This window comes from Periplaneta americana, chromosome 1, assembly GCF_040183065.1.
Source record: "Periplaneta americana isolate PAMFEO1 chromosome 1, P.americana_PAMFEO1_priV1, whole genome shotgun sequence".
Classification (NCBI taxonomy): Eukaryota; Metazoa; Arthropoda; class Insecta; order Blattodea; family Blattidae; genus Periplaneta; species Periplaneta americana.
Window position 1 is genome coordinate 214,210,457 of NC_091117.1, and position 27,785 is coordinate 214,238,241.

General features: G+C 35.1%; 1 protein-coding gene across 1 annotated transcript; it reads right to left on the reverse strand.

The window, feature by feature from the left end:
• Positions 1-5,098: 5,098 nt before the first annotated feature.
• On the reverse strand, positions 5,099-26,515 carry LOC138707965 (cytochrome P450 9e2-like). Its single transcript, XM_069838060.1, has 7 exons — positions 25,924-26,515; positions 21,255-21,416; positions 19,003-19,208; positions 17,148-17,304; positions 13,966-14,187; positions 10,509-10,772; positions 5,099-5,289 (listed from the first exon to the last, which is right to left on the reverse strand). The coding sequence occupies exons 1-7, from the start codon at positions 26,315-26,317 to the stop codon at positions 5,126-5,128; spliced, it is 1,569 nt and encodes a 522-aa protein (XP_069694161.1). The 5' UTR covers positions 26,318-26,515; the 3' UTR covers positions 5,099-5,125.
• Between the last annotated feature and the right edge of the window lie 1,270 nt (positions 26,516-27,785).

Below are 27,785 nucleotides of genomic sequence, written 5' to 3' on the forward strand. Positions count from 1 at the left end.
TCTTCGAAATTCTTATAATTCCAATTTTTTTACAAATGTAAATGCTTATATTGAAGGATATTTCACATGATATTACTTAACAACTCTGGTTAAGAATAATTCACTTCCCGATGATCAGTATTTGATGGTGAATGTAGTTTAGCAGCCTTTCGAGTACCGCACTACTATCGACTTGTTTTTCAAGTAAAGCGAGCGAATTCGACACTGAATAGTTGATGCAGTTTTCTGTTGCTTCTTCAAATTTAAAAGGGGAATCGGGAATACTAGCATGTGGTTCAACAGAGCCCTCCGCTCATATACAAGATGCATTGACCGACATCTTAAATAATAAACTGTCTGGCTATGCAGTAGTGCTTGGTTAGAGTCAGACATATTTAGCGTCCTGATCCGTCATACAGTAGTATTTTTTTTTTTGCAGTTAAAGAGGATAAGCTCCAGCAATTTCTTGTTAATCCTTCTTGAGAAAATGTTATGTTTTATTTAACGACGCTCGCAACTGCAGAGGTTATATCAGCGTCGCCGGATGTGTCGGAATTTTGTCCCGCAGGAGTTCTTTTACATGCCAGTAAATCTACTGACATGAGCCTGTCGCATTTAAGCACACTTAAATGCCATCGACCTGGCCCGGGATCGAACCCGCAACCTTGGACATAGAAGGCCAACGCTATACCAACTTGCCAACCAGGTCGACCCTTCTTGAGATAATGATCAACTTTAATGAACACCATATTGAATTCCAAGAACTACAACAAAATATGTTACCTACGTTTCAAATTCAAATTCAAATTCAAATTCAAATTTATTCACAATTTACATTTGAAATGAATACATATGAATAGATACCCGAAATGAGCATATGCTCGTGCTCGGGTACAGTCCAGTAGTCTACATAAATTTTACAGAGATCAATAATAATGTTGATGTTAGAAATAATAGTAATAATAATAATAATAATAATAATAATAATAATAATAATAATAGAAGAACCGTGATGAAGATGATACAAAGATAGTAATACAAAATAATTCATTAATAATAATAATAATAATAGTAATAATAATAATACTAATAATAATGATAATAGAATAACCGTGATGGAGATGATACAAAGATAGTAATAATAATAATAATAATATTAGTGATAAAACAAAAATATTTACAATAATAAAATAAATACTCAGACGGATAAAATAAAATATAAAACCACTAGCGAGAGTTAACACAACTTAAATAAGCATATAATAACCGGAAAAAATGACGAACTCGAAAATCAATAGAAAAGTTCGTTGTATCGCAGACGACAGCAACCGCCGTATTGACATTGTGTTGTGCATTAATGGTAGTAGGGGGGAGCTGAAAGTCTACGTAACTGCCGTTCTCTTCGAATCTTCTCATATAATCATGGGAATTTAATGCTGAAAAACAAAATGTCTACGAGTCAAACTGTTCATTATTACAAGGATAAATACAAATAATACTGAAATATATTAATCTAGTTTCAGTTATAGATCTCCCCTTTTGTGCAAGAGGTATCATATCAAAATATTTTATGAATGGCGGGGAAAATATAAATTTCAAGAACTCCCTAGTGACAGAGATAGTGACAAGTACAATCAAGTGTATCTGTGGCGATGCTAAGAAATCATTTATTGGAGATATACACTGTTATTAATTAAGAAAATGATCTATTTATAATTATTACAATGTTTTATCTTATAGGTTACATGCATCAGATAAATACAATAAAAATTAGTTCCACATAATACTAGTAACACTTAAAAAACATAATAAAATTTATAAAATATCATACAAACATTTTCACTTTATTTTTAAACTTGAGAATGTGTAAATTGCTTAGGTCTGGATTATTTTTCATTATTGAATTGTATAGTCTTGGTCCATAATTCCTACTGTGTCTTAATCCAGCTGTAGTGTGGCATTTAGGTTCTGCCAAAAGAGTTGGGACATTTTTTCTGGTGTTATGTACAGTATATGTTTAAACAAAATTACTTTATTAGCAAGTCTTCATGTGTTTCCACATTTAAAGGATTAGACGAAGTGCCAGTTAAAAATAGGCTCGATTTTTTTTATTTCTCCCTCTCTGTAAATTATTTAAAATATAAATTACATTAAATATTAAAGAGACCGCATTATAGACTCACAAATGTTGCCACCTGCTGATTAATATAATAATTATAATCTCCACCACAGCCTCATAATCATTACCATAAAACTGGGCAACTTTGCAGAATAAGTGTAACTTTGCACCACCAACACTTTTTGAATTGTACATCTGATTTTATAAACCTCCTACAGAGTAGACAGTAGAGTAGAGGAAGACGACGGATGCCATCTACAGCGTCACTTTGCTAAAAGTTCCTAATTGACTCCTTTGCTGTTGTTATAATTACCTGTTTCTAAAGCAAGCTTGGGCGTTAATACCTCAATTGAGGTATTGTAGACTACCCCCTAACCCCCCTACTCCACATTTCCCGACAGAGACAGTAATGTATCGAACCTATACGAGTAGAACCTGAAGGCAAGAATTGCTGAGTGACGGATTGTTAATGCATACATCATAGCTTTTGGCTCTCGCTGGTTGCCTAAAATCCACCACTGATGCACAGTGCCTGAATGTTAGTAATTATACAACTGTACATTATCATTATTGTCCAAATAAATGTGTTCCAGAAAATTCTCTGTATTTCGGACTTTCACCACTTCAAAGCACATTTTTCCATAATTATTCTGAATTAGTGAGGTTCGACTGTATTCAGTTTTTTATTCACAACACTTCTTCTACTATTATGTAAAATGTAATAAACAGTTTAAACTTAGTAAAGTGAACTAACAAGTCTTAATAAATGATGTACAGTTTTAAATATTGAAACTTCGAAAGGTACAATGCATTTGTGACTAGTTTCGGCTCTTTTCTGTCTACTGAGCATTTGCGCCTTGTTATTTCGACATCTTGTTGCTTCATCTTGTTAGTTCATTTCAAGAAGTTTTGACACTTAATTATACAAGGTTTCTACAAAATAACTCCGATGTTTCAGACAAAGTTTATTACACCAACAATAAAAACGTCAATTTACATATTATTTGACATCTCCAAAAGTAAAAGTAAGGCGATGGCATTTCAGGGACTTCAACCTATAAGATGTAAATTTGTACTAAATAATATGCCAATAGAACAAGTAAATAAATTTAAGTTCCTGGGTTGCTCGTTATCATCCATTAAAGAAGTAGATACAGAAAACAAAATTGAAAAATTTTCGAGAATGTGTGGTACAATTAAGAGGACTCTGAGGAACAAAGTCAGAAAAGACGCAATGATAAAGTTCTATAAAACTATGGCAATCCCGGGAGCGCTATATGGCAGTGAGACATGGACAATGTCATCTAGAGATAAAAGTAGATTACAGGCAACAGAGATGAGGTTTCTGAGGTCGGTACTGGGAGTAACAAGAAGAGACAGACTTAGAAATGAAAATATAGGAAACCAATTACAAATTTATAATATAAATGAACAGGCAGTAAATTATAGACAAAAATGGCTGGAACACGTAGAGAGAATGGGCGAAGATAGATATCCCAAACAAATTATGCATTATTTATTTATTTATTTATTTATTTATTTATTTATTTATTTATTTATTTATTTATTTATTTATTTATTTATTCTGGTGTAGTTAAGGCCATCAGGCCTTCTCTTCCACAACACCAGGAATACAAATACAATAACAGAAATAAAAAGGAAAAAAAAACACTATAAACGAAGTAAAGTCACACAAAAATATACACAGGTTGCAGTCACACAAACTTTAAATGAGTGATTAAGTATAATTAATTGAATCCTAATTAACTAACATAAACAAGAAACTTGCGATTTTAATCTGGATTAAAAGAAACACAAATCAACACTTCTAGCAATATCTAAAAACATTAAACAAGACAACATTTTCCAATTTAATTTTGAATTGTGATAAAGTCCGGCAGTCCCTGACATCATTAGGTAGCGAATTCCAGAGACGAGGTATTTCTATAGTGTAGGAGGATGAGTATATAGACGTTCTATGATGAGGGATAGAAAGAAGTGCTTGATGTCGGTTTCGAAGAGTTGTAAGAAATTGAAAGCGCGATAAGAGATAATTCGGAGTAGAAGTATGCATGATTCTAAATAGAAGAGACAGTGAATGTATTGTTCTTCGTTCCTTCAGACGCACCCATGAAAGTAACTGGAGGGAAGATGTTATATGGTCAAATTTACGAGTATTGCATTATATACCTAAAGGGAGGAGAAACATCGGTAGACCTAAGTAAAGATGGCTCAATCAATGAGTGTAATTAATTTGGAGCCGCAACAACCCTTAAAAGGCTTAAAGCTTGGAGAAGAAGAAGAAGAAGAAGAAGAAGAAGAAGAAGAAGACATATTACTGTATATGGATGACATGAAAGTATACATACAGAAGTTTTTCTTTTTGGCATTTAGTAGTTTTCAGTATGCCCTCTATTCGTAGCTCTGTAGCTATACTTCCAAATGATATTCAATCGCTTCCCATGTGGGCTCCAGCATGTTGGCAGTTATGTTTGCTATGTCTGAAATTATCCTGAAGAAGGTCACGAAACTTAACAGCACTAAACTGCGTCGTTTTAATGATTTCTTCGGACTCCTATCAAAAAAGGACGAATCCTTTCCACACCTTTTTCTGATACACGTGGCCGGCCGATCGATTTCCCTTTGCAAACACTTCCTGTTCCTTTGAAACGTTTCAGCCACTGATGAATAGTCGTATCAGTTGGAGCATCACCATCGTATTCTCGACGAAAATTCCGTTGAACTGTTACAATAAGTTTCAATCATCCAAATTACAGCCTGTTCTTTCTGCTGTGGCGTTGTCATCGTGAACAGTGAAATGTAAAAACAAACAAATGCCTCTACATTTCCGTTCCAGTTGTGCCAACTAACGATCCATTCATACTGCACCAAACATTTTGAGTTGCTGAACAGGCGTGAAACATAAGATGCTTTCACCTCACTTATTTCTCATGTTATGTTTAAAACCCCGGAGTTCTTTAGTAGAAACCTTGTATTTGAAAAAAAAAAATGAGTTATTGTACTTATTTATCTTGCATTCATCCCTAACCAAAATCCACCATCGACTCTTTTATTGAAGCACATCTTGGCCAGACGAATTGGATTCGGAGTTCTATCCACCACGTGCAGATCATACCGCAGAAATAAATTGAAGAGGGTGAGCTTGGTGAGAGTCAAGGCGAACTTCATCCCTGTAAGTACAGACATTTTGCTTAAACTGTATTGAAGTCGTAATTATATCACAGCAGATTCATAATTACATAATCATACATGTACCATAAATTATTTTATATTTCTAATTATGTCGTTAATATCACAATCCTTAAGCTTCTTTATGCGTCATCCTAATTTTATTCTGCCGTAAGTAAAAGTAGTTCGTTAACTTCACGTAGTGTATTGCAATACCATAGTACACGGAGTGTAATGAAAGTTCAGCGTGCATTCAGACGGGAGTTTCAACATGCGGCACCAACTACCAAGACCAGTGTTGCCAACTCAGAATTCCATTTACCGCTGCACAAGCTTAAAAAAAACCGCTAAAGTATACTTAAAAAACTCCAGATTTTTCTTAACACATAATTTTCAAATTTGAAATATAAACTGTATAGTTTTATAGGAACTGGAGATTTTTAGCTTCCAAATTTAAAAAAATTGTAATATTTATAATACTCTGGAAATTGAAGTAACACTCACCTCTGCCCAGAAGCTTGTTGTGAATGGAAATATTATGTTGTCGAACAACAGAAAAACACTCGGTACTCTTTTTTGTGTGTATAATTAGCATGTTTAATTAAATCCCAATGTTTTGCATTTAATATAACCTAACACCATTTACACCGAGCTTTCGAACTATCATCGGTAACTTCTTCCACCGAATCTTTCAACAGATTTTTTTTTTTCACACATCTCTGAACTTTTGTACGTATATAGTCTTATGAGGCATATTTCTTCAAAATTGAATGAAGTAGATCAAGAATATACTGGACACTTCGGAAATAATCACATTCACAGTCAAACCAGTCGGTTCGAAATCTGATTTCACACTGAGCTGGAGAAGCGCCTGCTAACAATGAATCCGGTTTTAAGTTTTAAGTATATCTTTGTTACCAGTACATAAACTGTAATGCGAAATGATAAATTGAATAATACACGTAAATGAAAATAATAATTCAGTTCATTATCTATTCTTCATGATTAAATACATCAATTCATTTACAAAAACAATGCATTCATTAGATTAAGAGGTTAACGAATAACCTTATTTGTACAACAATGGTTGAAGCAGGAAATGACGTGGTTGCACCAAATCGAGTTCACATAAAAAGTTGATATTTTAGACTCGCACAATGAAAAAGTGTGTTAATACCATACTAAACTCTTGTTTATGATTAACTAACATTGTCCCCAAGTACATATAAAGAATTATAACATCTTTACAGAAAAAAACTTTAACATATCTCTCTGGAATCATAAAAAAAAACAAATAAATAGCTAGCCGCTGACGGTAAAATTCTGTAGCTGACCATAGTCCTAAAAACACCAGATTTAGCTACAAAACCGCTGACTTGGCAACACTGACCAACACGTTTCTGAGGTGGTACCATACACACCAACTACGTTCATGTGGATTCGCCATAACTCTCTAAATGCTGCAGAATTCACACTGAGTTGGAATGTAAACATTCACACCATTTAACAGAATTTGATTCTATCCAACAGTGCCATAACGACAAACTAAAGAGCAGGAACAACGTCTTTTTGTAGCGCGAATACAATATAATAAGAAAATCAAACTCAAGAAAGTTTTATTTCTAGTCAGAAAGATACAAATCAATTAACAACAAACCACAGTATAAAGAAGATACAGTAAGGTCAACTAGCCCATTTCGTGGGAACAAATTCTGAGAGCGCATGTCACGAAACCGGGTGTATTGTCTGGAACCTCCACCAGATGGTTCTCCATCTACGACAGGCTGGCATAATTTAATATTAACTGAAAAGATTTATTACTCATCTTTTAACAATTTGAAAGACATGAGGCAAAGGAATGGCAACATAATCATAATAATAACTACTTCCGTGTGTATACATCATGAACATATTCACTAATTGATGCTAATTTTAGTTACTGGTAGATGCTTATGCTCGTAACGTAGTATTGAATCATTAGCTACATAGATCACGACATTCGTTTCGATGAAGTTACGTCAACAATGGATATAATAAAATTTTGTTGTCTAGCTAATAACATTATATTAGTGATGGATATTATTTCATACCAGTAACGTTATGCTTAGACCTACATGAGTGTTCCTATTATTGACAGTAATATTTTGTACATTGATATTGATTTTGGTTTCCAAATTGGAATTAACGTACACATTAAAATTTCTAACTGTATCGGTTGAATAGAATGTCTCTAAATAAGTGAAAGAAAACATAACCTCGGCTACATAATAATTACCCGATTACATTGGTGTACAGCTAGCTCTTGGATCTAGCTATGAAAGAGCGGTTGAAAAGGTACAAAAATTCATATGAGCAATGACCCTTGCCAGTGTAGTAACATGCCGTAGTTTGAACTCCGTGAATGCATTATTTCCTGATTCGAGGCTTGTATAGAGATAAGTAATTAGTATACGTATGAAGGAGTTAAAAAGTGTCAAAATTTACATACATAATGATTTTTGCCCATAGTAATAACCCAACTTTGCAAGACAATTATTTTCTGAGTTCGACTATTACAAAATTATAAGACGTAATTAGGGTTTGGTGTAGGCTCTTGTGTCTAGGAGTGGAGTTAAGAATTTGTATTACTGACTACAAAAAATCCTTTACGAGAATGGAAGAAGGTAAGAATTTGTTAATTCAAATGTGTTGTTACTGCAATATATATTTTACGAAAATGGAAGAAGGTAAGAATATTGTAATTCAAACGTAGCCTAATATTGTAAAGGAAAAGTGAAAGAAGTTACCGGGATTTAACTGTTGCCAGTTAAGAATTGTCCACAAAGTGCAGCAATCCATAATTATTTAAGGATTACGTACGTAGTTATGTGATAAAAGTTGCAGTAGATAATTATTAGACCCTCTTTGTACACCTAGGTAGTTAGGCCTACAATTAGTAGCCTACATCGGATATATAGTGAACACACATTTTTAATTATAACAGGTTACCTAGAATTCTTGTTTATTTATTAAATGTTTCCCTGATGTATGTATTTTACAACATATTGTGCTCCAAGATGAAATGCAATGGATATGAAGAAACAGAATAAAACGGTAGCACTTCGCTAATAGTATGTTTTACGTCAATCATGAACACTGCAATTTTATATGTATTTTGAAAAGAAAAAGTGAATTTTCATTAGACCTACAAAATAAGACACAAATATCACTACAGAACAAAGGAATAATTACAACAGTTAATACAAAGTTTCATCTGAAAGTTTAGCATGTCTGAACAGCTGATCGCTAAAATCAGCTGTTAGCTCTGCCGATACTAGCGACATGGTTAGATTCATTGAGAACTAGACTTCCCTGAGCTTGATTTTAGTACCAATAACATCAAAGGTGCCGACAAGAGTTGTCTCTACTGTATACTGTGAACAAACCGTTGCCAAGGAGAGCTAAAATTTTCATGGGCCACTCCGTTCTATAATGAACACAGACGCAGGCCAGTTGTGAATTCAGAACTCTGAGCCCTACTTTTTTCACTGCTCTGATTTTTTTTCTTACGGTGCCATCTATTGTTTTCCGGCAACAATTACAATTACACATTCTCTGAAATTCTTTGAACCGTTCTTTCTAATGTCACTGGTATGAATTTCGTAATACTCATAGTTACAAAATTATACAGTTTATAATCACGGAATGTTTCTGTGAACACAGCGTAGTATACTGTGATGCAGAACGAAGGAAAATTTAGAAAAGACGAAACAAAGTCGAGTTTTGTTTATTTCCTAAATTTTTACGTAAAAAATAAAATCGCATAAAAGATATCCGAATATCTGATTTAACACAAAAATTAATGAAAAACAATGTGACACAAATCCAAACTGATGTTAATGCTATATATTCTATTTAAAATTAAACACCACTTTTTCTGACTACGTCCCGCGCCGTGGCGTCGTGGTCTAAGGCATCCTGCCTAGGACTCGTGTTACGGAATGCGCGTTGGTTCGAGTCCTCATGGGGGAAGAAATTTTCTTACGGAAGTGTATGGAACCGGTGCCCATCCAGCATCGTGATGGACTTGGGCAGCTACGTTACGTAGCGAAATCCGGTTACGCAAACCCAGCTATAACGGCTGGGGGGCTCATCGTGCTAACCACACGATACCTCCATTCTGGTTGGAGGTTCAAACCTGTCTTCGGGCAGTTGACTAAACAATAGATGTAAGCTTAAAATAAAAATTTAAAGAAAATTTTTTCGCAAGATTGCCAAATGCAACAAACATAGATAACTACGTAGACCTAACTCACATTTACAAACAGTATAGAAATCCACAAACGATTAGGGAAAACACGGGAATTTTACTCGAAGCAAGTAGGTTTGGAAGTAAATCCCGAAAAGACAAAGTATATATGTTTATGACTCGTGACGAGAATATTGTACGAAATGGAAATATAAAAATTGGAAATTTATTTTTTGAAGAGGTGGGGAAGTTCAAGTATCTTGGAGCAACAGTAACAAATATAAATGATACTCGGGAGGAAATTAAACACAGAATAAATAAGGGAAATGCCTGTTATTATTCGGTTGAGAAGCTTTTATCATCCAGTCTGCTGTCAAAAAAATCTGAAAGTTAGAATTTATAAAACAGTTATATTACCTGTTGTTCTTTATGGTAGTGAAACTTGTACTCTCACTTTGAGAGAGGAACATAAATTAAGGGTGTTTGAGAATAAAGTGCTTAGGAAAATATTTGGGGCTAAGAGGGATGAAGTTACAGGAGAATGGAGAAAGTTACACAACACAGAACTGCACGCATTGTATTCTTCACCTGACATAATTAGGAACATTAAATCCAGACGTTTGAGATGGGCAGGGCATGTAGCACGTATGGGCGAATCCAGAAATGCATATAGAGTGTTAGTTGGGAGGCCGGAGGGAAAAAGACCTTTAGGGAGGCCGAGACGTAGTTGGGAAGATAATATTAAAATGGATTTGAGGGAGGTGGGATATGATAGAGAATGGATTAATCTTGCTCAGGATAGGGACCAATGGCGGGCTTATGTGAGGACGGCAATGAACATCCGGGTTCCTTAAAAGCCAGTAAGTAAGTAAGTAAGTAGTCTGAACGAAAGATTACGGTGAAATGTCAGGATGTCTTACATGGCTAGTTATAAAAATGAATGGCTTGTTCTAGCCGTTCTCCAACGTATAAAATCCTGTCCACGGTGCATACCTATACAGTTGCGGGGACCAACCCCGAATGGCAAGTAAGTGAACGGCCTGATGCGGTTCCTGTTCTTGTCATTGAATCTCTCCGGGAAAAAGCGACCCGGATTCTCGAAATAGTCCGGGTCGTGTTGGATGGAGTACACTGGAATAATCAGGCCTTCTCCTTCTTGGAATGTGAATTCGGCACACGTCTTGCTTCCTGGAATCGTGTAGGTTTTGACGCACTTGCGGTCTATTACTTCGACAGGAGGGTACAGCCTTAAGGTTTCTGAAAAATTGGGAGATAATAACTTTTATTCTGGTTAACGTTACTGATGGCATTAGCTTTATATAAACAACCTTAAAGTAATTTACAACTAATTGCGTTGGATAATGTAATATAAGAAGATAATCGATATGAAGGTCAAATTAAGAAAATGGAAATAACATTAACGTGTTATGCAGATGGCAGATAAACTTAATGTGGTTTATACAGGGTGATTCACGAGGATTTACCGTCACTTACGGAGCTTACTTCCGAAGACATTCTGAGCAAAAGATGTCATATAAACATGGATCCAATTCTCAATATTTTCAGAGTTACATTAATTTGACATTGTTAGTAAATTAACTTTTTTATTTAGTTTTAAGGGTAAAAAAATATTAGAAATACAGAATCAATTATTCAGAAGTAACATCTCTTTAATTGGCTAGTGTTTTGAAGCTAAAAATGTATTTTGCCAACTTCGTTTCGAATTTCGATACAGACAAATACAGGGACATCATTTTATTTTTACTAACATTTTTAATATTAACCTGTCTATACCTTTAGAGAACCGGAAACACCGCTTGCTCCCCCCTCCAAGACTGGAGTTCGATGATACTGGCGTAAAACACAAATCACTCTACTAGGTATAGGAAGGAAGAAAAGTAGTTCATCCGTTTACGTAAACTAGGAAATATCGCGATTTTGAGTTTGATAATTTTCATTAGGTTTTTCTTTAATCAAAGTACAGTACTGTATTAAGAATAAGTGTTTTTACTCACGAAGTGAGTTATCCATGCGAACGTATTCATTATGCAGTGTATATTATACTGTCTACAGCACATTAGCATACAATATAGAGAAAGAAGTTAAATTGGAAAATAATCATAATATGAATATTTAAACACAATTTTGAAAATGGTGGCCGTTCATTTCGATACAGGCTTCAGTACTTTTGTGCATATTATCGCACTATAGACTATTGCATCTAATTCCAATTGCAAGTTTCGTCCTTCGTACTAGTAACTCATGTTGAAATAATTCTGTACCTACTCTACGTACTGTGAATTCAATCTTCACTTCTGCCCGACCCGAAAATATAAAATTACTCAGACATGCTATCTACTGTCCGTCAAAGTGGTTTTGCCGCAGGATTGTAGAAAGAGAGGAAATCACGTGACAGTTAATTACTTAACGAGGCCCTTTTATTTAAGTTAAATTAAACAGCTGTATAATATTACGTAAACGTCCAATTCCTAAGAGAAATTAATGTTTTCAGAAAAGAGCTAAGACAACCCAGCTATTACAGAGGGGCGAGCAGAAGCAGGTGGGGGAAATCGGGATGCGACGTAGGCAAACGGACAGTACCTGTGCGAAAATATGATTCAATATTGAAAGCTCTTTCGTCACTGGAAAACGCGAACATATTTCTGGAACGTACTATACTCAGTAACTCAGTACTGCTTACTATCTGCGGTCTTGGTTCTGTGTGGAGTTGGAACTTCCTTAGTAGAAGGGGTGGGAGTGAAGTACATTCAAAAACTCAGGTACAATAAAAATTGAAGTAAAAATAAAATTATGTCCCTGTATAAACAACCTTAAAGTAATTTAGAACTAATTGCGTTGGATAATGTAATATAAGAAGATAATCGCTATGAAGTTCAAATTAAGAAAATGGAAATAAAATTAACGTGTTACGCAGATGGCGGATAAACTTAATGTGAAGGTTTATACAGGGTGATTCACGAGGATTTACCGTCACTTACGGAGCTTACTTCCGAAGACATTCTGAGCAAAAACCATCATATAAACATTTGTCCTAATCTCAATACTTTCAGGGTTACATTAATTTGACATTGTTAGTAAATTAACTTTTTTATTTAGTTTTAAGGGTAAAAGAGTATTACAAATACAGAATCAATTATTCAGAAGTATCAGTTCTTTAATTGGCTAGTGTTTTGAAGCTAAAAATGTCTTTTACCAACTTCGTTTCGAATTTCGATACAGACAAATACTAGAAATGGTAGTGATTTTGTAACTGGTATGTTGGTAGTCGAGACAAATATCGACAATATTAAATTTGTCGGTACTGGAGTTCCAAGAAATTAAATTTGTACTAGATTTCTGAGCCAGTTACTGGAAGCTAAAGAAATTTGCACATACTAATAATTAATTAATATCAGTATTAATATTAATACATAATAGTTATTTTATGTGTTGGGTTGTGGTTATAATTCAAGACTATAGTCAGGTAAGTTTCCGGAGTTAGTACTAATAATTTCAAGTGGTCAAAATATATTTTTAGGTTAGGTCTCGTGAGTCAATTGTTTAGTCAAACAAATGAATTTCGTATTGCCAGACAAAATACTTGACATGTTGATCCCTTTTCCGTATAGTTTGTCTACGAAAATATGTTACAAATTTTTTAATTATTTAGAATAACCTTCCAACATAAAGTACGGTAAGTAAATAAGTAATTTAGTACGTAGGATCGTATGATATCTGGTAACAGTTGGCAACACTGACAAGACGGCAATATTTGCTGTTTAGGAACTGTTCTTATGTGACCCTAACTATATACCCACAGTCTACTATATGCAGTCACGAAGCTTGAGTTTTGAGGGTGCTAGAAACAATAGACTGTGACGGTTCTATTTTGCATTGCCTGTAATGAGGCGATATTAGCGACCCTAGTGGCGAGCAACTATCTAATGTTTGCATATTTACTACGTATTGAGCTTCGCGACTGTATATACTAGACTGTGATATACCCTTGTTTCTCTTTTCTGTTTATCAATCGATAAAGAATAAATCGCTCTTTCCCTCCTGTAATAGATCCTGGAATATTCCACTCTTTAGTTATTCTCTTAACTAGCTACTCTAGACGGTCTGGCTGTCGTGCTAGGCATTGTGTCCACTACGATACAAATCATTAAGATTGTTTCCTTGAAAAAGGAAGTAAATCTGAGCGCTCCTTGTACTGTATATTCACGGCACGTAAAAGAACGTTGTCCCCGGATAACGAGGACTTCACGTGACATTCACCATCCATTTAGTCTCACAAGTTCCCTGCTTTGCTCACAAATGTGTCTACATGCCTGATAGAGTGCAACTGTCTTTGATATTCGAGTCGGGGAAAGAAGACAAATGGTTCTTGTCGTCATCGAAAGTGTTTACAACGTTGGTACAAGATCTTTGAAGCTAGATTTTATCTTACCTGCGATCACCATGTCGAGATACTTCAGATTGTGGAGGTCCTCATAGCCCACTTCTGGTCCAATATTCTCAGCCAACGATTGCAATTCTTCTTTGAGACGTGCCTGTACATCTTGATGCACAGCCAGGAGGTTAGTCACGAAGCAAAGCAGTGTGGACACGGTTTCAACTCCCGCCATGAACACTAACATCACTTGCGCAGCTATGGTGTCGTCATCCAACACTAAGAAACGGAAATGTTTAAATTATTATTGTTACTTACTTACTTACAAATGGCTTTTAAGGAACCCGAAGGTTCATTGCCGCCCTCACATAAGCCCGCCATCGGTCCCTATCCTGTCCAAGATTAATCCATTCTCTATCATCATATCCCACCTCCCTCAAATCCATTTTAATATTATCTTCCCATCTACGTCTCGGCCTCCCCAAAGGTCTTTTTCCCTCCGGTCTCCCAACTAACACTCTATATGCATTTCTGGATTCGCCCATACGTGCTACATGCCCTGCCCATCTCAAACGTCTGGATTTAATGCTCCTAATTATGTCAGGTGAAGAATACAATGCGTGCAGCTCTGCATTGTGTAACTTTCTCCATTCTCCTGTAACTTCATCCTGCTTAGCCCCAAATATTTTCCTAAGCACCTTATTCTTAACAACCCTTAACTTATGTTCCTCTCTCAGAGTGAGAATCCAAGTTTCATAACCATACAGAACAACCGGTAATATAACTGTTTTATAAATTCTAACTTTCAGATTTTTTTGACAGCAGACTGGATGATAAAAGCTTCTCAACCGAATAATAACACGCATTTCCCATATTTATTCTGCGTTTAATTTCCTCCCGAGTGTCATTTATATTTGTTACTGTTGCTCCAAGATATTTGAATTTTTCCACCCCTTCGAAGGATAGATCTCCAATTTTTATATTTCCATTTCGTACAATATTCTGGTCACGGGACATAATCATATACTTTGCCTTTTCGGGATTTACTTCCAAACCTATTTCTTTACTTGCTTCAAGTAAAATTTCCGTGTTTTCCGTAATCGTTTGTGGATTTTCTCCTAACATATTCACTTCATCCGCATAGACAAGAAGCTGATGTAACCCGTTCAATTCCAAACCCTCTCTGTTATCCTGAACTTTCCTAATGGCATATTCTAGCGCGAAGTTAAAAAGTAAAGGTGATAGTGTATCTCCCTGCTTTAGCCCGCAGTGAATTGGAAAAGGATCAGATAGAAACTGACCTGTACGGACTCTGCTGTATGTTTCACTGAGACACAGTTTAATTAATCGAACTAGTTTCTTGGGAATACCAAATTCAATAAGAATATCATATAATATTTCCCTCTTAACCGAGTCATATGCCGTTTTGAAAGCTATGAATAACTGATGTACTGTACCCTTATACTCCCATTTTTTCTCCATTATCTGTCGAATACAAAAAATCTGATCAATAGTCGATCTATTACGCCTAAAACCGCACTGATGATCCCCAATAATTTCATCTACGTACGGAGTTAATCTTCTCAAAAGAATATTGGACAAAATTTTGTACGACGTCAACAAAAGTGATATTCTTCGAAAATTACCACAGTTGGTTTTGTTCCCCTTCTTAAAAATAGGTACAATTATGGACTCCTTCAATTGTTCTACCATTAAATAATGGCAGAGTAGTAAACATTTAGAAATGCATATAAAGTTAATGCTCACCTTTCGAAAAGCAAACAAATAATATATGTTAAAAAGTAGATCATGAAAACAATACATTTGGAATAATTAATTATGCCGTAATGGTGTTTCCAGGGCATCCATAAAATGATCATACCTCAGCCTAAACTCACAGTGACCAGTAGGGATTTAAACGACGAAAAGCAACCATAATGATTTTATTTCTTGACATTACATATTCCGTAACATTTTAGAACTGTACACCGTGTATCAAAAATGACTTTACAACTTTATAAGCTTAGTTAGCTCTGTGGTAGCGTGTCTACCTCCAGACTAGCCGGCCCGGGTTCGTTTCCCGATTCCTCGGGACTAGGAGAGATGGCGGTGGACAACTTCTAATGACTAGACTGTGCACCAATATGCCTGGGTTAAATCCCAAATCTCTCCGCAGTGCATATGAAGAGAAGGCATATGTTACTGTTGATAGTGATTCGTCCGTCGGATGGGGACGTTAAGCCTGGCGGCCCCCTTCGTGCTATTCGACAGGAGTAGGTTACGTGCCGGGACCGGGTTTCCCCTTCTCCCTTCTTCATCATATTCACTCATTTCCTACACTACACTTACACAAGCACCTACACATACACTTACCATAGTACACGACATAACACTCCACAGATACACATCATGTACAGCATGACCCGCCGAAGTGGTGTACAACTAGAAAATGGGTCACAGTTCTGCTATTTATCCGCAGTATGCGGAGCCCGAATCACGCAAGTGAATTGGGTGGGCATTGGATACATACACACACACACACACACACACACACGCACACTTTATAAGTTTATAGAAATTTATCCATATAGCTTACAGAAATGGTTAAGGTGTTACTTTAAAGAAAAACACATCGAGTTTCTACCAAGCAGTTATTTTGGTTTGATGTGACTTCCGTTTACGATATGGCAGACTTCCAACGTAAAGCCAATGTCTTGCCACACACGAGCCTGCAGATCAGGAGTCACTTCTGCAACTCCGGCTGTAATTCGCGTTCTCAGCTCAGCAAGATCGGCAGTAAAGGAGAAACGTACACAAGATCTTCGACGAATACCCACAGGAAAAAATCGAGGGGGGGTCAGATCTGGTGAGCGAGGTGGCCATGCAGTTGGTCCTGCATGACCAATCCAACGACCTGGAGAAACGCCGATAAAGTAGCTCAAGAACATCGTACTGGTAGTGAGGTGGTGCTCCATCTTCTGGAAGTGAAACCAAAACACGGCAAACACGTTCCGCACCAGTAAAAGTAACCTTTTTTGTACTGAAACTGATGTGGCGCTCCTGTGTCTGAATTTGGTACTACGGCACTACGTGAGTCGAAATTAGATTTGTTTTGCTTTAAAATGACACCTTGAACATTTCTTAAAGATATATTTCTATAAACGTATAAATTTTTAAAGTCCTTTTTTGAGACATGGCGTATTTACTAGGCCTACGTAAGTTACATCGCACTCTGGTACCTTTAGCGTTTTCTTCATCAGAGTTTCTAGCATGTATCAGCAGCTGCAACACGTCTTGCCTGATGATGTTCTCTTTTCTTCTTGAAGACATCAGATCTTGCGTTAGCGCCCGAAAGAAATCCAGTGCACGTGTCCGTACAATTGGCAGCCCCAGGAACTGCAATATTAAAAGAACGTCTGCTTCTTACATTTACATAGCTAGTAATAAGGGATAAATATAACAACTGCGATTTATGGCTGTATGAAACTAAATGAAGAAATTACATAGATCTTACATTAACATTAAAACGATAAGATGCGGAACAAGTCAAGAGTTACATAATTTCTTGGCGAGATGAGGTGAAGTTAAGGAGTTTCGCTTACACTTTTGCAACTCTCAGGTGTATCGTTTAAGGATGAAATAATTCTAGATACCAAGAAAATAATCCATTAGTGATTTAAACAACAGTATCAACAAACTAGTGAATGATGTGAATTTATTAGGAGAAAATCCACAAACTATTAGAGAAAACAAAGGAATTACACTTAAAGCAAGTAAGTCTAGAAAAAAAAACGAAATATATGATTATGTCTCGTGACAACATAGTACGAAATGTAAATATAAAAATGGAAAATTTATCCTTTGACGAGGTGGAAAAATTCAGATGTCTTCGAGCAACATTAACAAATATAAATTACATTCGAAAATAAATTAAACGCAGAATAAATTTGGAAAATGCCTGTTATTGTTCGGTTGCTCTAAAAAAAAACTGAAAGTTAGAATTTATAAAACAGTTATATTACCGGTTGTTCTGTATAGTTGTGAAACATGGACTGTCACTCTTTAAGTAACAGAAGTTAAGGATATTTGAGAATAAGGTTCTTAGGAAAATATATGGGGCCAAGAGGGGTGGAGTTACAGAAGAATAGAGAAAGTTACACAACGTAGAATTACACGCATTATATTCTTCACTTAAGATAATTAGGAACATTAAATCCAGACTTTGAGATGGGTAGGGCATGTAGCTCTTACGGCCGAATCCAGAAATGCATATAGAGTGTTAGTTGAAAAGCTTGAGGGAAAAAGATCTTTGAGAAGGACGAGATGTAGATGGGAGGATAATATTAAAATGTATTTGAGGGAGGTGGGATATGATGGTAGGGACTAGATTAATCTTACTCAGGATAGGGACTGATGGCGGGCTTACGTGAGGGCGGCAATGAACCTCCGGGTTCTCTAAAAGTCATATGTAAGTATCAACAAACTAGTGAAATCCGCATTCGTTAAACCCGAACAAAAACTAAATATTTTAAATCAACGCTTAAATACTCGTCAAAAGAATAACTTTAATACTCCATCGACAAATCTATCTTCTTGATCGTTCTGAGCAATATTTTTCCTCGAAACCCATTTTCAAATACATTTGCACAAGAATTTTTGTAATTGATGTGTTCTCATAGAAAAAAGTGTAAGAAATGTCTATGAAAACCAATTCGAACAACTACTCGTACGAACAAACTACTGGTACGAACAAATGACTCGTACGAACGAACGACTCGTACGAACAAACGATTCGTACGAACAAACTACTCGTACGAACAAACTACTCGTACGAACAAACTACTCGTACGAACAAACTACTCGTACGAACAAACTACTCGTGCGAACAAACTACTCGTGCGAACAAACTACTCATATGAACAGACTACTCGTAATACTGGTTAAATGCGAGGCGAAACAAGCTGACGCCTTCATATTACACCTCAGCCATTGATTTGAAAGTATTTTAATTACAGCAAACCAGATCTTTGACAGATAATATATTATGGCATTAACTCTTCAATTCGCATCTTTACTCTTAGTAATAAGATTTACCTTCATAAGTTTAGGATTGAACAAATGCCCCAGTAGCATAAGAGCTCCGTTTCCCTCGAAGTTGCCGATGAGTTGACCCATTTTGTAGAGCTCATTGTGCGGATTTCTGAACGAGTCCGAATCGACGCCTAGTGCAGTGGCTGCCAAAATATCAGTGCAATATCTGCTCGCCAAATCTGTCATTTCCACTTGGAGTAGTCCATCAACTGTTTGGAAGAATATACGTTTTATTGAAAGTGTGGTAAAAAGTACGTCTACACCTAGCAAATGTCAGTGGATATCCAACACTACTTTTACGTTTTGGTGTCATTAGACCTACTATTGATCTCCTTATAACACTGTGAATACGCCCCCCCCCAAATAGGCCTATTGTGTGTATAGTGAATTAGATTAATCTGATGCGAACTAAAAATCTTTTGAAGGTTAGCACAGATCATCTTAGTGTAACTTTGGCTGATTTTTACAGTAAACTGAATTCCCACAATACTCTCCTTGTACACTGGTCACAGAATATCTCCTATCCTGAAGACCATTACGATAATGATTTCGATTCGTGGAAGAGGACTTGTAAGAAGGATAAAGGCACATTCACAATTAAAATGAAGCATAACTTAAGCATTAAGTTAAAAATGTAAATGTTACGGTAAAATCAAGAACATTCACGATGGAAACATGAACATAACCGCAAAGATACTTGGTAACCATGGAAACATAACAACGACGCCATTTTCTCATATTCTGTCGTATGGATCAGCGCTCCACGATTGTGTACTGTTTGCAAATCACGTAAGCATAAGCATGAAAGTTTGGAGTTTGCAAACTTTCATGTTAACGTCTAACGGCAATGTTTATGTCAATGTTTATTGTGAATCATTGTGAATGATCCCATTTGGTAACCTGGCCGCAAACTTCTGTGCTTATGTTACGGTTATGTTTAATTTTCATTGTGAATGGGCCTTAAGTGTGGAGACATTATCAGTGTGAAAACAAATCCTTCACACTGCTGAAATTAAAAACATCCGGTCACTGTCTCTCTCTCTGTCTGACTCATGTACTTCACTGAGCTAAATAAGCCTAAGATAGCTGTGAGTATTCGATGTTTTCAGTTTCAACATAAAGAAGGCGGATTCATATGCACTGAAAAAAAGGCAAAATATGCATGCACGTATTAACTTAAAAATCACTAGGCCTATATATGCATTAAGAATAACAAATTATGCACTCTTAAAATTGAAAAAAAAAAAAAAACAATTTACTATTATTGATGGTTTTTCTGTTATACATATGAATAATGAGACACCATCAGTTGCTAAATTTGCATGTTCTTCAACCCACTGATTAAGCTGTACACTCCTAGCACATTCTTCGTTAGGCATCGTTGATAAAACTAACCCAAAATTAATAATTTTCTTGCAGCTAAGCTGTTCTAAAATATAGGGTATTTCAAAAGTCAGTTCAAACAATAAACCGCTATAAATATTATAATATTTGAGATAGGGGAAAAAAAAACAAAATCATCACAGTGTCGGGCAAACAACGAGGTTTACAAAACATTGGGAAGATGTCCGTCGTTCTCTTCAACGTACAGCATTGTCTGCGACACCATGCACAGCATTTTGCAGATAATGTCTTGGAATATTGGCAACTTCTTGCGAGATGGCATCTTTCAGTTGCAGTAGAGTTGTCGGATGTGTCAGGAAAACTCGTTCTTTAAGACGACCACACAACCAAAAGTCGGCCGGATTGAAATCTGGAGATCGTGGAGGTCCTAGTGTCATTTATATTGTTTACTGTTGCTCCAAGATATTTGAATTTTTCCACTTCTTCAAAGAATAAATTTCCAAATTTTTAAATTTCCATTTTGTACAATATTCTGGTCACGATGCATAATCTTATACTTTGTCTTTTCGGGATTTACTTCCAAACCTATCTCTTTGCTTACGTCAAGTAAAATTTCCTTGTCTTCCCTAATAGTTCGTGGATTTTCTCCTAACATAGTCACGTCATCTGCATAAACAAGGAACTGATGTAACCCGTTCAATTCCAAACGGTCTCTGTTATCCTGGACTTTCCTAATGGCATATTCTAGAGCGAAGTTAAGAAGTAAAGGTGATAGTGTATCTCCTTGCTTTAACCCGCAGTGAATTGGAAAAGCGTCTGATTATATTGACTAAACATGATACATAATGAAGTAAATTACAATGTATATCCTAATTCTACTTATCTGAAAAGTGAGAACAATAATAACATACCATTCTCAATATTGAGGCCGGATTTAGCAGATTGACCATCTTGTTTCTCCAGAAAATCAAAGAATCTCTGTGACCGCTCACTCATATCCCGACAGAGATCCTTTATCTTGCTGGGACTGAATGCCGGAGAGACTATTGATCTCAAGTAACGCCATTCCTCCCCTGTAACATGTAATTATAGTTTTATGTATATACATGTAAATAATTACTTAAAATGAATAATTGTGATGAAATGCAGTGTATCGGAGAGAGCAAGAGAGTCTTACGATACATTCCTCAATCTTTGATAGAATCTATTGTATGAAATTAAAAATATAATAATGATTTCTTATTGGAATACTTCAATATATTCGGGATTATTATACTAGACTTAGATGTGAACAAAGTTAACTCAGAGTATTTCAGTCAAAACTTCCCCAGTGTTCCTAGACCCCTATTTTCCGATAACTAATGTTTTTAACCGTAAGACTTCTTTTGTTTTCACACTGATTCTGCTCAGAAAAAGACTTCTTAATATTTCACCGTGACTTTTAAAACGATGCCTTTTCAAAAATGTTGTCACTATTTCAGAAGTGTTCCGAATTAGGCCTGATGGCCTTAACTACACCAGAATCAATAAATAAATAAATAAATAAATAAATAAATAAATTTATCAACCAATCAAACAATCAATCAAATTAAATCAATCAATCAATCAATCAAATTAAATCAATCAATCAAATTAAATCAATCAATCAAATTAAATCAATCAAATTAAATCAATCAATCAATCAAATTAAATCAATCAATCAATCAAATTAAATCAATCTATCAGTCAAATTAAATAAATAAATCAATCAATTAATCAAATTAAATAAATCAATCAATCAAATTAAATAAAAAATCAATCAATCAATCAAATTAAATAAAAAATCAATCAATCAAATTAAATAAATAAATAAATCTAATTAAATCAATCTATCAATCAATCAAATTAAATCAATCAGTCAATCAATCAAATTAAATCAATCAATCGATAAAATTAAATAAACCAATCAATCAATCGATCAAATTAAATAAATAAATAAATCAATCAATCAATGAAATTAAATAAATCAATCAATCAATCAATCAACCAATAATGAAATTAAATAAATAAGTAAATCAATCAATCAAATTAAATAAATAAATAAATAAATCTATCAATCAAATGAAATAAATAAATCAATCAAATGAAATAAATAAATCAATCAAATTAAATAAATAAATCAATTAAATTAAATCAATCAATCAAATTAAATAAATAAATCAAATAAAATAAATAAAATAAAATTAAATAAATCAATCAATCAATCAAAAAATCAATAAATCAATAAATAAATAAATAAATCGGTTTCTCTATTTTCCCCTTTCGAGCACAGATACAGCAGCAGTCCCGTGAAACAAGAAGGAAATGCTAAGAACTAGTAATAAATCTCTATTATTTAACGGTTGGATTCTTCAATTGACACAGTTCTAAATTAGACTCATGGATTTGATTTTTAAATGTTACAAATTTGCTATTAATGTTACTACGACACTGATAATACTGATCCACCCCTCCCGCATTCTAGGAATATTATTTTCTGTGCGGTATTCCAGCAAACAAAAGTTGACAACACTATTAAAGACGTTGCCCATTGTCATTGATAAAGATGATGATATTGATAATGAATAATTTTTCCCTCGAAATTATTCAAGTCAGCTTCAAAGGGAGCTAACTATACCTGAAAGTGAGATGTGCATAATATAGTCACTAATTGTTAACAGAAAACCACAATTGAAGGGTTCAGAACCGTAGTGGGCCAAGCACCATTTATTAAAAACGGAGAAAGCAAGGGTTACAGTTAAGTGAATACCATACTTTAATGAAGATTGACATATCATTTAGTTTTAATGTGTATACTTTATATTACTTGCTGTACATTTCCATTGAATTATGGTAATAACTTCATTTTAACTCTAGTTTTCTACGGTTTTAGTAAGTGGCGCTTGGCCCACTATGGTTCTGAACTCTTCAATTCAAGTCACACACAGAATTTGTGTGCACTTAATGTTGGGTCTTTGATGTCTTGTCAGCCCATTTGAGGTATGTAGCTATAAAGGTAAAAATTGAGCCGGTGTCTGACACAGTTCCTGGGTAGCTCAATCGGTAGAGGGTTGGCGCGCTCAGCCAAAGGTCTCGGTTTCGATACCCGGCCCCGGAACAATTTTTCCCTTGAAATTATTCGAGCCAGCTTCACAGGGGGCTATACCAGAAAGCCAGATTTGGATATTGGTGGTGGTGGTGGTGGTGGTGGTGGTGGTGGTGGTGGTGTAGAAATAGTTCGATGCTGGCAAGGATAGTAGGAGTAGTCTAAAAAAGACTTCCACAAATACAATGATTTCATTTTTAATTACCTAATATTTCGAATGGAATCAACCTTAATACACTGCTCAAAATGGTCTAAGGGACAATTAGAATTGGATTCATTTCAATTTGTATGGTATTATTCAATTTTTTCCTGTCAAAATGTTTTTAACATTTTACTCAACGTGCAGAATTTCAGTTACCGGTATTGTTTATTTTGATTTTTTTTTTTTTTTTTTTTTTGTTGTTGAAAACTAATCATTTAAATTTACTTGATTTGTTTGTTAGTCAAGGGAATTTATTTCGGAATATATATGATTAGAACTTTAATAGACGACATAATACGTAAGACCAAACAAAACCACAAAAAAAAACAGAAGAATACAACACAAACACAAGAACACAAAAAATACATCACACTAACATACGAAAACAAAAACACACATCAAATTGCAACCTCATTCAATAAATTAAACTAAAACATCGCATATAGAACAAATAACACTCTACAAAAACATCTCAACACACAAACAAACAAATACAACCACACAGGCGTATACAAACTCAAATGTAACACCTGCAACAATTTCTACATACGACAGACAGGCAGATCATTTCAAACACGTTACAAAGAACACATCACAGCCATAACAAAATTACAAAACACCTCCACATATGCAGAACACATCACAAATGCCAACCACATCTACAGAGACATCAACACAGACATGGAAATACTGCACATCCAATCAAAAAGCCAGAAACTCAACACACTAGAACAATATGAAATATACAGACAAACGAAAACACACCCCAACGATATTCTCAACACACAACACAATTTCAAAACACATACACTCTTTGACTCTACACTACGAACGCACCCTCACAGGAAACAAGAGGCGCCAAGACCAACAACGACCAGTTCCGAAGATGACCGAAAATAGGTCGAAACATGTTAACAAGGTACATTAAAATTTAACACAAAGTTCTTATCATACATATTCCGAAGTGATACAGTGTTAAAAGTTGTGTAATCAAGATGTGTAGTTTATTTCTTAGATCAGGTAATATTCATTTCACTGCTATGAATAATAAACTGAAGCAAATGCTGTACTTGTTCCTTAGACTGTTTTGAGCAGTGTACTGTGTTATAAGTCGGATCTTTAACTAAAATTATGGAAAATAATGGAGAAAAGAGGATACCCACAACATCTGATAAGAACATTATGTAGCATGTATCTTAATACCAATATTTGCATTGACAAAGGGAAAAGTCCAGGTAAATTAACAACAGAAATTAATGCGGGTGTTAGACAAGGGTGCCCACTATCACCCACTTTATTTAATATATATCTTAACGAAGCCATTGATGACTGGCTGAATATTTTAAACTGTGATTTTATCTTAGATGAAACACCTGTAAATTGCCTACTTTTTGCAGACGACCAAGTGGTGATTGCTGATACAGAATACAACCTCCAAGGTGCAGCTTATAAACTGAGTCAAATAACCAAAAGCTATAATTTAAAAATATCACACACTAAAACAAAAACAGTGGCTTTCATAGGGACCCAGCATAAAAGGTCGAAAATAGTTACTGACTCCAAAATTATTGAGCAAGTTAGTAATTTTAAATATTTAGGATGCAACATTTCTTATGTGGAAAAAAAAAGATATGGAAGAAAAGATGCATAGATTTCAAGGTATATGTTGAACAATTAGACGGAGCTTAGAAAAAAGAACAACGAAAGAAACACAGTTAAAACTCTACAAAACAGTAGCCCTTCCAGTACTACTTTACGGAGCAGAGACATGGACCTTAACGGAAAGAGACTAGAAGCCTCAGAAATGAGATTCCTAAGATCAGTGGCGGGATATTCTTTATTACAACACAAGAGGAATGCAGACATCAGAAAAGAATTAGGGATAGAGGGACTAACACAAAAGTTAACAAATCAACGAAATAGGTGGATGGAACATCTAGAAAGAATGGAGGATCACAGAATTCCCAAGAAAGCTTTCCAGTATGCTCCAAGAGGAAGGAGAAACGTTGGACGTCCTAAGTTTCGTTGGAGAGAACAATTCTAATGGGGACGGAACGGGCCTACCGGCTGAACCCGTGATGTTGATGATGATCTTTAACTAACTTACATATTTTATTGTTTATCCGTCATTATTTTTATTTTTTTACGTTGATGTTAATTTTAAGCAAGTAAATTTATCTGCATTTATAAATGGAAAGATTTCTGACTTCAACACACACCAGTTACATTGTTACTATTCCAAGTTGTTACTCACCGTTAAGAGAGGCCAGTACCCTCCCGGCTATTGGCTCCATGTCTGCATTCAGCAGTGTGTTTCTGTCAGTGAAGTGGTCGAAATCCCTGATGCATACAGCCTTGATCAGCTCTGGATCCCTCAGCATGAATCTAGGGTTTGAAAAAGTGAAGAATCCTCCATATCGATGTCCTCGGAGCTCGTTGTACAAATGAAGAACGAAATCACACGCTGACATTTGTCTGAATAACAATGGCGAAATGTTTCCCAAGAATGGTAACGGTTTTATATAAGGAATATTTCTTTTCTTGTAGAAATCATGGTTTACGGTACCGACCAAGTACAAAACGAGAACAGCTAATGAAATTAAAATCCAAGTAGAGATCACCGGCAAAAATTCGTATACTGCAAACATATTAACATTAGTATATAACTAGTAACGTGCTAAAATAAATATTTTATTGTATATCACATTAATTAATTAAATTCTAGTCTGGAATTGACACTCTAAAACACGCACATAGATTTATGATTAACTGAATACTAAACTTGTTTTGTAGAAATTGTTCTTCCTTGGACTTGTTTACTGAAACAAGGATAAAAACTTCCAGAATGGTGTGTTGCAATCTGTTGTACTAATCTAGGTCGACCTCTATTATCAGGAGGCATTCCATTGGCGTTGTAGCAAGTAAAAGGATTCATTAAATAAATATATTTTTACTTCACATCTGTAAATATGACAAACCTTTGAACTGTATTGATAAAAGGAACATTTTATCAGCTCATAATACATCCGCATTGGAGACAAAAGGTGAACCGATTACTTGATATCTTAATGTTCCGGTTCTTCTTTTCCTTGCTTTAGTGTAGGCCTATATGTTCCAATTTCTTTACGTTTATTTGTTAGCTGAATTATATCATACTAGTGGCTTGTGCAGCAAATGCTGCAAACTAAGTTCATTAGACCTTCAAATAAACATTTTTCAGATTAATTTTCAATTAAGAATACCAGACATTCTGAAAGTTATTTGCTTCCATAATAATGAAAGATACTCTCTCTGAATGGTTTTTAACTTATTTCATAACATAAGTCGCACTTGAGTCACTATGAATTGCAATAAGTTCAACTTCATGAAGTCAGACTTTGTAAAGTAAAGCTTATAAAATAAGCACTACTTATTTGGACCGAAATCTGCAATTGAGACGAGATTTAAGTTCGACTTATATATAAGTATGACATATCTTGACCATGAATACCGGCCTTAATCCTTAAATTGGCAAAACTTCATTTCTCACACTAGTTTATTAAACCGTGTCGGACTGTAAAGAAAACAACTATCGCAATGTCCATATTTTATATGTTGTACAATATAATAGTATCGTGAAACTTAATTTTCCTACCAATTTTTTCTCTATTGTGCTATTAAAATTATAGCATACTAATGGCTTGTGCAGCAAATACTGCAAACTAAGTCCATAAGAAGTTCAAATAAAAGTTGTTCAGATTTATTTTCAAAAGAAAACCAGACATAATGAAACATACTCCCTCTGAATGGGTTTTTATACGAAATACTTTTTCTTGAACCTATCCACCTTCAGGTTTTGAGTTTCAACGCGAAAACGCAAGTAACAATGTCAGGACGATCAGTGGGTTTTTCATGTGGGAGTAAAGCAATAGCTATTTCAGGTCATATTGTACGCGAAAGTTTAAAAAATGTCAAGTTTGCTATGCTTTCGAACAATACACATAGCATCTTGGTATTGCTGCTGCATGGAGAGCTTGAAATGTAGAGGATAGAATCATTTTATCCTGCTAAGAGATCTTGCTGAAATGATCGGGAAACTACAAAATTTTGTAGGCCTCTTATTTTATCAGTAAGTAA